Source organism: Botrytis byssoidea, assembly GCF_014898295.1.
Source record: "Botrytis byssoidea strain MUCL 94 chromosome Unknown BBYS_001, whole genome shotgun sequence".
NCBI classification, from domain to species: domain Eukaryota; kingdom Fungi; phylum Ascomycota; class Leotiomycetes; order Helotiales; family Sclerotiniaceae; genus Botrytis; species Botrytis byssoidea.
This window is the reverse complement of record NW_024065842.1, coordinates 563,389-575,520: the sequence shown is the minus strand read 5'-3', so window position 1 is coordinate 575,520 and position 12,132 is coordinate 563,389. Positions and strand designations below refer to the sequence as shown.

The following is a 12,132-nucleotide window of genomic DNA, read 5'->3' as shown; positions in this document are numbered from 1 at the left end:
AGGGGTGAAGCTTGGCAGAAAAAAAGATGAATAAACCAATCAAAGAATTTATTTGTATTAGATGGCTGGGATTAGCGAGTGACGTATGTTTTTGCTCTGTGCTGACTGATGAAAGATTTTACGAAGTATACCGGTACGCATCTACTCTTTTCCATACAGACCATGACCATGACATCCAGTCCATACCTAGATACCTATGCAGTCTGCACCCATGCGCGTGTACAAGATGTGCATGGTATGTATGGCGGATAAAGGATGAAAAGGCGGTTTAATGTTTCAATGTGTTGCCAATGAAAATATACTTCATGAATGGATGATACTCGTAACTATTCAAAGTATTCCATAAAAAGGTTTAAAGCAAAAACTTCATAGGATCTTTCAATCCCTGGCCAAGATAGCTACACCTACATTATTCATGAATGAGCACACCATCCATCTACACTGCATCCAATCAAATTTATCAATCTTTCACTTCAGTCCTATGGATATTTAACTTCGTCCTTTTCCTTTCATATACGATACCAACATATAATAATAATAAATATCATATCCTCCCTCCCTCCCAAGAACGAGATCGAAATACACACGACCTCTTCCCTTCTCCTCTTCTCTTCCTTCCACTTGGCAACCAAAATAACATTACCACAATTCTCCTCCTACGCCGCCATCAATCCGGAGCAAAACTTGCTTTATCACTGAAAATAATTAGAAGTGGAGGCTTCCCAAGGTCTTGGCATCTCGGACTAGAATTAATCGTGTATGGGTAGTGAGAAAGTAAACAACCCTTTCACTCAATCTCTTCGCTTTCTTTCAAACAATACTTTTTTGATTTTCCTTCCAAAATAATCATTACTTCCAAAATAATCATTACTTCCAAAAGCAACATCTGCGAAACTGAGCTGCACAATTCTACGTGCTTTCCGATCATTACAAAAAGGTGTCTGGGGGGAAGAGCCAACATACATTAATAAACGGCGGAGCGGCGACTGGGCGCGACCAGATTTCGAATGCTGCGACATCACGCAATACTTTTGAGGGAATCGACTGATTGGGGTATAACGAGCAGAGGAAATCCAATCGATTGAGCTACAACATTTCCCCTCCCCCGCCGTCGACAGTGCCCTTCCGCTAGCACGATATCGTTACCGATACCAATCGATTGCGATTGTTCTAACACACATTCTATACCGATCGACAACCATCTAAGACAGCCAAGATGGCTTGGGATCACCTCTCCATCAACAAACCTCATTTGGTTTATATAATTTTGGGTGGCTTCACCTCATTGTTTATGCTGTGTTCCTCCTTCATCAAGGAGCGCATGTATATCGGTGAAGCCACTGTCGCCACGATTTGTGGTATTATCTTTGGACCACATGCCGCCAATTTGATCGATCCCGACACTTGGGGAAATACCGATCAGATCACTCTAGAATTCTCACGAATTGTCCTCGTTGTGCAATGTTTTGCCGTCGGGGTCGAATTGCCTAGGCATTACATGGAGAAACATTGGAGGAGTGTAGTCTTTCTCTTGTTACCTGTGATGACCTTTGGATGGTTAATCACAAGTCTTTTCATTTGGTGGTTGATCCCGCCGCTAAACTGGCTGCAGGGACTTTGCGTTGCAGCATGTGTGACGGCGACAGATCCTGTACTCGCTAGTTCGGTGGTTGGAAAAGGAAAATTCGCAAAACGAGTACCGAAACATTTGAGAGATCTCCTATCTGCCGAATCAGGGTGTAACGATGGAATGGCATTCCCATTTATCTACCTTTCCTTATATTTGATTCGATTTCACCTCAATGCGAAAGAAGTCACATTTGATTTCATTGTCATAACCGTTCTTTACGAGTGTGTGTTTGGTGCAATTTATGGTTTTGTCGTCGGATACATTGGCAGGCACGGGATCAAATATGCGGAAAGACACGATTTGGTCGACAGAGAGAGTTTTCTCGTGTTCTACTTCGTCCTTGCTCTATTCTGTGCAGGTTCAGGGAGTATCCTTGGAGTGGATGATCTCCTTGTCGGTTTTGCGGCTGGCGTTGGTTTCTCGAACGACGGTTGGTTTACTCAGAAAACAGAAGAATCTCATGTGTCCAACGTCATAGATCTGCTTATCAATTTGGCATATTTTGTTTACCTTGGTACAATTATTCCGTGGGAACAGTACAATGATATGGAAATCGGAACTTCACCATGGAGGCTCGCTGTTATCGCTATCTTGGTCATTTTCTTTCGACGAATACCAATCATGATGGCACTAAAACCTCTGATACCCGACATAAAAACTTGGCGAGAAGCTCTGTTTGCTGGCCACTTCGGACCTATTGGAGTGGGTGCTATCTTTGTTGCTATTCTTGCGAGAGCCGAGCTTGAGACTGACTCTACCACTCCGTTAACTGAGTACCCTGACCGAGATGCACCGAATTGGGAATTGGTAACGGTAATTTGGCCAATTGTAACCTTTCTTGTTATTTCCTCGATTATCGTGCATGGATCCTCTATTGCCGTCTTTACCCTAGGCAAACATATCAATACCCTGACACTAACAATGTCCTACACTCAAGCTGGGGACGATGGACCCTCTTGGATGAATCGTCTCCCTCGTATCTCATCGATTTCGAGATCTCAAGCTAAGACAGCAGGCTCGGAGACTGACGGCGAGGATATGAGACTGGATGAATTACCACCAGGTACTCTGCCACCCGCGGGAGGAATTCCTGGAGGCTTCTTGCGCCGCCAAAAGGAGGAGGATAATCCAAGTCGCGCCAACAGTCGTCCTTCTTCAGTAATTCCGCGACGCAGAAAGAAGAAGTGGGACGATGGAGTAGGACCAGGTGGTCCTATCAGCGAGTCGGCCATTTATCCTGCTCGACGAAGTCGCGACTACTCAACTGGACATACATCTGATACATTAACGCCCGGCGGATCTTCGCCTGATAACGAGAAAGCAAAAATTGATGACGAGTCAAATGAAGGCGAACTTGGAGAAGTCCAACACGATCCGGAGATGGAAGAAATCATGCATCATGGCGAGAAGCAAAAGCGACACGATGAGCACATGTCGGACGCTCAACGCAATCCTGACAAGGCGGAAATTTTTGATGAAGGTGATCACATCATAATCGAAAATGAGGACGGCGATGTATTGAAAACCCTAAAAAGTCCAGAAGCTGGAACTCCCAAGGAAGAACTTGAGAATATTGAAAAGGGGATCAAGCAAGGGTCAGAGAAAGCCTACAAAAAGTTTGGCAAGATCATGGGTGTTTGGAGGAACAAAGACGAGGCCAAGGAGCATATCGAAGGAGAAGGTTCAAAGGGGAAGAAAGGAAAGGAGCCTCACAAGACTCGAGGTCCAGCATTGGCTTATCAGTATGGTAGATCTGTAAGACTATCTTTTTCCCTTTAGGTTGATACGATCCAGTCACTAATGAATCCATAGATTATCGTTGAAGATGAAGATGGAGAAGTTGTCAAAACATACGAATTACCGCCCGACCCTAACAGCAAAGCCCCTAAGTCCGGCGAACCTAATGCTGTTCGCCAAGGAATACACCGTATGGGTACATGGACAGGACTTGGTGGCCACAAGGTAGACAACGCTACAAAGACAGATGCTACAAGTGCAGAACCAGTCCGGCAAGGCATAACTCGAATGGGCACATGGAATTTCGGAAAGAATACACCAAACACTGAAAACAAAGAAGCTGAAGAAGAAGATGATGACCGTCGTATTAGATTCACTATTGGAGGAGCAGGACGCCGCCTAACTAAGGAAGACTTCTTAAAGGAAATTCAAGGTTTGGACCCTAAAGCAAGATGTGAGATTGTCGAAGAAAGTGATGCACCCAGGGCGATGAAGGACTTGGCAAAGAGAGACGCCAGTGATAAAACACAAGGAAGCTCCCGGTTGTTTGAAGCTCAAAATACGCAACTTGCTGCTGGTGCACAAACTGCGCGAGTGGTTGCAAAACAAATGGCCAAGTCACAGGGCGCGAAAATCGACGCAATCAAAGAAAGCAATGAAACAGGAAGCAGCAAGAATGAAGTGCCTGAGACGGCTGCAGAAAGGAGAAGAAGACATGATGCTTTGAAAGGAGTAGAGGAAGATGAAGAAACAGATGAAGCTAGAGGGCGGGGAAGGGGACGTGGACGTTCTCCTAGTCGTGGCGGCAACGGTCCAGAAGAAAAAGAAACGCCAGCAGAAAAGCGAAGACGGGAAGCCGCTCTCGGAGAAAGCGTACAGAGTGATAGTGATGATGATGATACTCCGAGAGTGCCACCACCAGCTGTACGCAGCAGGGGTATTAGATTTGCGCAGAGTCCTGTGAGAGGAAAGAAGTAGTTATGGATATATGATGTACATGCCGGTGGATTTCTAATGTTTTTCAAAAGGAGTTAATCTCATGTTATCATATTGTTGGGGAAGATCACGGCTATACTTGATAATGTTGCTACGAAAATCTTGAGATGATACCTACGTAGATGAGCAAACTGGCATTTTCGGAATCACGATTGTTGGGTGTTGGGTAATTTTGAATGGGTGGTCATACATAGCATACGGATATAATGTCATAGAATGGTAGAATATTGATTAGATTGATAGTTATGGGTGATGTGAAAAAAGATGTGATCGACTATGACATGCATCTGTGTTACTGTGTGGATGTGGTCGGTCTTAATTTGAGGTTATACTCGGAGTGATGATAATGGTTAAATGATATGGACAACGCAGTTACTGTGTGGATGGAAGAGGGTCTCTAGATAGGTATCTAGTAGTCTTTATTGTGACTCTACAGAGTATTCTATCCATTATTATTTATATTTCATCCAGTAGATTCGATATCTTTTTGAAAAATTTCGATGAAAGTTTGTTGTCGTCATTGATGGACAAGGATACCTTGACCAATGAGCATCGTTATCAGTTTTATTGGACCCCCACGCGCCTCTTAAATTGCCGAGCAAGATGAACGAAGATTCATGCGAATTTCGCCTCCAAAAGTTTCATGCTATCAACAATTAACCACACCTTTCTAAGAATACAGACTGATACCAATTTACGAATGGTCGCCATCTTACAATCATGAGTCAAAATAATAGAAAAGGAAAGGGAAAGGGCAGAGGCGGACAAGCAAGTTCGAGCGACAATTCTAATAGCAATACTCCAAATGGTGGTCGACCACAATATATGACTGTTGGACCTGGAAGTGCACCGGAAAGTGCTGCAAGACTACAAGCGCTCCTTGACAATGACTCTGGGTATGGAGGTAGTGTGGCTGGCGAAAGCTCGAACGGGATTCCATCATGGAATCCTACACTGACACCGGATAGACCTACTCCTCCACCCTCTTCCCTTCCTCGAGGACAATCGAATGAAGTTTCTGAGAACGAGAGACGGTCGCAGGCAAATGCAATACATCAACTATGGTACAACCAACATCGGGTCACTCTCGGTAGATCAATCAATCGTGTGGTGGAAACTCTGAAGTCGTTGCAAGAAATGAACGCACAATGGCCAGCAATCTACCCCTCAGTTCAGCGCGAAGAATCTCAACATCATCGACAGGACCCACGGCCAGGTTTGGTACATACGCAAACTGGTATCAGGTCATCAACACCTGAACCTCGTCCGGGACAAGTGCGACGTGCTATGACATCTATCGGTGAGGGTAGCAGCAATGCGGAGTCGAGTCAAGCTGCGGAATCAAGATCAACTCCGGAACCCCGACTTGTAACACCACAGATCGCACAGGAGTTTTCTATCTTAAAGTTGGATTTGAAATTGGGATCCTTACATCAAACCGAGTTGGTACATTCTTTGGAAAAGGCTTCGATCGCATCTCTGCTTGATGGAAAAATTAGTTCGAGCATAAATCATTTACTCTCACTACGAGAACGGATCGAAGATTCTTCGAGTAAGGTCCTAGTGACGGGAGATTTAAACACTGGAAAATCGACATTCTGCAATGCACTTCTGCGACGAAAGATTTTACCAGAGGATCAACAACCTTGTACGAGCATATTCTGTGAGGTTTTGGATGCGAGAGAAAATGCAGGAATCGAAGAAGTACATGCGGTACACAAGGAAACCATCTACGATCGACATGACGAAAGCACTTTTGACGTTTACACGATTCAAGATCTGGAACAGCTCGTCCTTGACAACGATACTTACACACAATGCAAGGTCTACGTCAAGGATGTACGCACAATTGACGAGTCCTTACTGAATAACGGAGTGGTGGATATTGCAATCATCGATGCGCCTGGTCTCAACTTGGATACTACGAAAACAACTGCGGTGTTTGCTCGACAGGAAGAAATTGATGTAGTCGTCTTCGTTGTCTCGGCGGCCAACCACTTTACACAAACTGCGCGAGAATTTATTTGGGCGGCAGCCGCGGAAAAAGCATATATTTTTATGGTTGTCAATGGATATGACAATATTAGAGATAAGGAACGATGCCAAAAAATGATTTTGGAGCAAATTCAAGGTTTAAGTCCTAGAACTTTTAAGGAATCCTCTGAACTCGTTCATTTCGTATCGAGTAACGCTATTCCTACTGCTGCACTTGGCCCTCCTGGTCCACCGGGTGGAAGTGGTGGCGGAAGCGGTAGTTCTAGTGGAGGTAGCGGTGATGGACCGGATTTCGATGATGGCTCAGATCCGAAAGGGAAGGGCAAGGGCAAGGACAAGGAAAAGATTAGAGACTTTGAGATTCTTGAGCAGTCACTGCGTCGATTTGTTCTCGAGAAGCGAGCTAGATCCAAGTTGGCTCCAGCAAAGACTTACTTACTCAATGTTCTGAGTGATATTCAAAGTCTTGCCACTGTCAATGCAGAGGTTGCACAATCTGAACTGGATCGTGTTACCAAGGAATTAGCAGATATCGAGCCAATGCTCGAGGCTTCTCAAAAGGCAAAGGCCGAAGTCAGCGATGATATCGACCGAACTATTGATGCAACATGCAAGGGCATTTACGATTACACCCGCTCGACGCTCAACGATACAATAGCTAGAACAGCTGATGGTGATCTTGGCATTCCATATCCAGGACTATTCGGTGCTTTCCAGTATGCCGATGACATCAAGGAAGCTATTATGTCCGAAATATCTGCCACAGTCTCCGCCTGTGAAGAACATGCACGTCGTAAGACAGTTGATGGCGTAACACAGATCAAGCAACTTGGCATCTTACATCTTGGTGATGAGTATACAGACTTGAGTTTCAGAAGCGACATCATGTTCAAGCGCAAGCGTGATATTCTTGCCAAGCATCTTGACATTGAGACTGAGTTGTGGGATTTCTTTGATTTTTCTACTCTACTTCAACGACAAGAGAAGATGGCTGGAACTGGTATGGCAATGACTGTTGCTACTGTCCTTGGTAGTCGTGCAATTGGCGGATTCGGATGGGTTGATGGTGCTCTGTCTGCCGCAAAGATTATGGGTAACAATAATTTGCGTAGATTGATCGTGCCAGGAATATTAGCAGGAGGTATGTTTTGCCTGATTCTACATTGTATATTCTTACTAAATTTTTCTAGCTATCGCCGCAGCTTACTACGTCCTGAACCAAATTCCCCAGTCACTTCCCCATCGCCTCTCCTCCAAGATCTCTACTCAACTTTCTGCAATTGATTACGTACACTCCAACAGTGATCGCATCTCTTCATCAGTACGCAAGGTTCTTCGATTCCCTGCCGATAATCTTCGAGTTGGTCTTCAACGTTCAGTTGAACAACTTGGTACCAAGCGTGAAGAGACCAGAAAGATCAGGGGTGAAAGTGAAGTTGCTAGGAAGTATTTCGGCAACTTGGTCAACAAAAGTGCGGAAATCAGAAATAATGTCGAGAGTGTGGATTTGGAGGGACCAGCTCCAGGAGTGGCCGCTGCATACGATGCTTAGATTCTTTGTTATACCCCAATATCTCTTTTTCTTCTTATGCGTCGATGACTGCTTTCTCAGATGAATAAAAAATGGCGTTTTCTGAGCAAATTTTTTTTGAAGACAATTAGGGATGGATTGGTGGAACAGGTGATGGATGGGTGGTGACGTGGAAAATGGAAATATGAGTGGCGTTGGTCGTAAGCTTTAGGATTGATTGTATGGCGTACCTAGCTACTTCGGACTCCCCTCTCCACTTACTTTACTCAGTAGAAAACAAAAGAAAGTAATATCATATATTATAAATGTCATATATGAGATGTGCGTTTGTATTCCTACCTCGGATGAGCTTGTTGCCAGGCCATTCATATATCAGCTTATGGTGAGCTTTCTAGATGGGTGGAATTCCAGGTGAGCTTTTTCCAAATGGTTTGTGACTTTTCGAAACTTCAAAGGCTAGCTCCAGTGCTCATAGCCCATGAATTATACTTTCAGTGAGCATGTCTCCCTCCAGACTCCAGTTGCATCAAACGAGGATAGAGATTACGTGCCTTAGATATCAGGTTACAGTTCAGCCAAGGCTGCTAAGATCCAAGGCTACGATTCTGGAAACGAAGCCGAACCATTACTACATGACGACTTGCGCGGCTGCATCGAACACACACCATCATATAATCCATATTAATTCACCAACCTTCTCACCTTTCTCCAATTCCCTCCTACCTTCAATCCCAATAAACACTTTCAACCACAACCATGAACGTATGTACCTCCCATCTTATCCCGCTCACGCTCACGCTCCCCCACTAACCACCCCCCATGCAGATCGTCGAATGGGCATTTGGCAAGCGCATGACGCCTGCGGAGCGACTGCGCAAACACCAGCGGTCGCTGGAAAAAACACAACGGGAGCTCGATCGCGAGCGCACGAAGTTGGAGAATCAGGAAAAGAAATTGATTCAGGAGATTAAAAAGAGTGCGAAGAATGGACAGATGGGGGCGGCGAAGATTCAGGCAAAGGATTTGGTGAGGACTAGGAGATATGTGGAGAAGTTTTATAGTATGAGGACGCAGTTGCAGGCGATTAGTTTGAGGATACAGGTATGTGGTTTTTTTGTTTTTGTTTTTTGGGTTGGGAGGAGGGCTTGGAGAGGAGGGGGAAAGGATGGGTTGGGGGAGAGGGAGAGGGAGAGGGGAGAGAGTGATTGAGAGAGTGTGTGTACTAATTTACTGAAATAGACTGTACGAACAAATGAACAAATGATGCAAGCCATGAAAGGCGCAACCGGCGTTCTAGGCAGCATGAACCGCAGCATGAATCTCCCCGCGCTCCAAAGAATCGCGATGGAATTCGAAAAGGAAAATGATATTATGGATCAGCGACAAGAAATGATGGATGATGCGATTGATGATGTCACGGGACTGGAAGATGAGGAGGAGGGCGAAGAAGTTGTCGAACAGGTTTTGGAGGAAATCGGAATCGATTTGAAAGCGGCGATGGGGGAGACACCCCAGGGATTGCAGAGTCAGACGGTGGCGGAAGGGAGGGTTGCTCAGGCCGTTGGCGGTGGTGGGGGTGTTGGGGCGGCGGATCCGGGAGATGATGATTTGCAGGCGAGATTGGATAGTTTGAGGAGGGATTGAGTGGGGTTTGGATTGAGCTATTGATTTATTGATTAGGGGGGAAGGGATGAAGGGAGGGGTGGGAATTTATTGAATGAGGTCACATCACATGCAAATCCATTTCTGCAAAAGAGAATGATCATCTGTCGCTATGGAAATCACTATGGAAATCGAAATGGACAGATGAAATATCTAGTGGAAAGAGTATATTCTGTTTGTCGATCCATACTCTACACTCATAGGTTTTCATCGGCGTTACTCGCAGAATTGTGGAAGGCGTTTCTTAGGGGTTGTGGTTTGGGTCTGTCTGGGCTGGTCTGGTCTGGTAGGATGGATTTGCAGATTTTTTTTCTTCGCTCATGATCGTCTTTCTATCTGACTGACTGGATGACTGACTGACTGTCTTTTTCAATGCGTCAAGGGAAGGTGGTATGAGGATGAGTTTTAGGGGTTGAGGATAGGAGTCTTAGGATGGGAGGAGGGGCGGGTTAGCTTTTTGGCGGTAGGGGCTACTTATGAGTACATACATACATACATACATACATAGATATATTCATATATTCGTACATAGGGAATCAAAGAGATTCGTTAGAATGGGAATTGGATGTGTAGATTTTTTGGTTAAGTGGATTGATTGCTTTTGTGGGGTGAGGAGAGGGATTGAGGATGTAAGTATATTTACGTGGTAAGTAACTAGGTGGGAGAAGTAGATGTAGATGTAGGTGGTATAGATATAAAAACTCAATATAAATAAATAGATGTAATAGTGAATAATTTATGTGGTATATTGTAATGGGTTTTTGGAGATTGAGATTGAGGTTGGGGATGGAGAATTGGGGATGGGAGATGGGGATGGAGGAGATTATTGAGGAAGTGGTTGAATAGATATAGATGGATGGAGAGAGACGGAGAGAGATAGAGAGAAATATAGAAAAATATAAAGAGATATAGAGAGATATATAAAAATACAATTTTTGATTGAGTAAATCATTATATACAGAATAGAATATCTATTTACTTAATATCTCTTTGTGAACATCTAGAGAAAGAGGGAGAGGGAGAGGGAGAGGGAAAGGGGGAGGGATGTAACAAAAGTAGGGGAAAAGATGAGATGAGATAATACTTGTAGGCTGCTTATAGATTCTCACATAGAAAAAGTGCGCATCTAGATAAATCATCATCTTTATTATATTACACAGACTCACTTACCCAAATAGCTAGTAATACACAAATAAACAGATCAGATGAGTAAGTATGCAATTCATGAATTCATATTCAACAAGAATCTGGCAATCTCACAATGAGATGGTAGGAAATGAAATAGGTGTTGTCGAGGTGTTGTCGAGGTACCTAACTAACTAGCGGTAGATATATATTGGGATTCCGTACTCGGTATCTTGCAATTCCAATGGTATGGATGTATATGGTGGCACGAGATAAGTTGTACATGTATCTAGTAGTCTTACATGTATGTATGTACGTGTATCTGGCTGTATGTGTGTGTATGTATGTATGTATGTATGTGTACCTGGCCTTACCTGTACGTTTCTGGTGTAGGTTGGTTGGTAGGTAGGTAGGTATCTGTCTGTCTGTCCTCTGGGTATAGCTAGCTAGGTAGGTATACATAGACCTTGGGCTTTGAGGGTTTCTGATTGGGGCTTTTGGGATTGGGTTGGGATTGGGGTTGGGATTGGGCGTGTGATTGATGTGTGAGGATGTGTGTGGGTGTGTGTGGGTGTGGAAAATGCAACGCCACCTCGAGGATACTTGCTGGGTGTTTAGTTTGAGGATGGGAGATTGGAGATGTGTGTGTGTATGTGTGTATGTGTGTGTATGTGTGTATGTGTATGTGTGTATATCTTTTACCTTGGAGAGAGATGTGGTTGAGGAGGAGGGAGAATGTTTGTCCTGTCCTGTACTATACTGTGATCATCTATCATCTTTTCGGTATAAGAATACCTACCCCGTAGTATCTAATCTAGATGTTCCTTGTGTTATATATAAGAAATGGAAGAATTCAAGGAACCTCGGGAAGCTATGTAGTATTATAGCATTGTAGTATTTCTGAATTACCCCAGATTATTTCTCCTCTCGTTTCATTTATCCAATTCTAATAACACTTTTACTCTCTTGGATTCTTTCTTGCGGTCTGGAAGTCCCTAGTCATGATCTCTCCATGTTGCCGAATAGAGAGGGAGATCTCAAGTACGTGATCGATAGATAAATGGATTGGTATGTACATCGTAGATTGATGAATAATAGTGTCTAATGGTAATTTCCATTGAGGAATACTTGTCATACATAAAGGTTATTATATTACTGGTGTACCTAGTAGTACTTCCTCGGTTTGAAAGGGTTTCTTTGTATCAAAGTGTATTTAGACCTTGTACTTTAAACGGTATTAATACTATCGGGAATTTGTAAATTGGATTTATATTTAACGTAGTTTATCAGCATATAAGCCATATCTGTCACGGCGCCAACTACCTGTTCGTTAGTTGCCTTCGTGCCTAAGGCTCCCACAACTAGCGCACCTTACTTCTTATAAGTAGGGTCCCTTCCTTCCATAGTCCTTCTACCCTTATGGTACAATATAAGTCTTTACCCGTACCTTGACAAT

The 12,132-nt window shown here is 43.9% G+C and overlaps 3 protein-coding genes across 3 annotated transcripts; all 3 read left to right on the top strand.

Moving 5' to 3' along the window:
• Nucleotides 1-1,216: 1,216 nt before the first annotated feature.
• EAE97_000165 (uncharacterized protein) lies at nt 1,217-4,345 on the top strand (the record flags this gene model as incomplete). Its single annotated transcript, XM_038870675.1, has 2 exons — nt 1,217-3,385; nt 3,443-4,345. 2 exons carry the CDS (start codon nt 1,217-1,219, stop codon nt 4,343-4,345), a joined length of 3,072 nt encoding a protein of 1,023 aa, XP_038738036.1.
• A 738-nt stretch (nt 4,346-5,083) lies between these two features.
• EAE97_000164 (uncharacterized protein) lies at nt 5,084-7,910 on the top strand (the record flags this gene model as incomplete). Its single annotated transcript, XM_038870674.1, has 2 exons — nt 5,084-7,499; nt 7,549-7,910. 2 exons carry the CDS (start codon nt 5,084-5,086, stop codon nt 7,908-7,910), a joined length of 2,778 nt encoding a protein of 925 aa, XP_038738035.1.
• A 633-nt stretch (nt 7,911-8,543) lies between these two features.
• EAE97_000163 (uncharacterized protein) lies at nt 8,544-9,550 on the top strand. The gene is made up of 3 exons (XM_038870673.1): nt 8,544-8,651; nt 8,715-8,990; nt 9,129-9,550. The coding sequence occupies exons 1-3, from the start codon at nt 8,646-8,648 to the stop codon at nt 9,531-9,533; spliced, it is 687 nt and encodes a 228-aa protein (XP_038738034.1). The 5' UTR covers nt 8,544-8,645; the 3' UTR covers nt 9,534-9,550.
• Nucleotides 9,551-12,132: the final 2,582 nt, after the last annotated feature.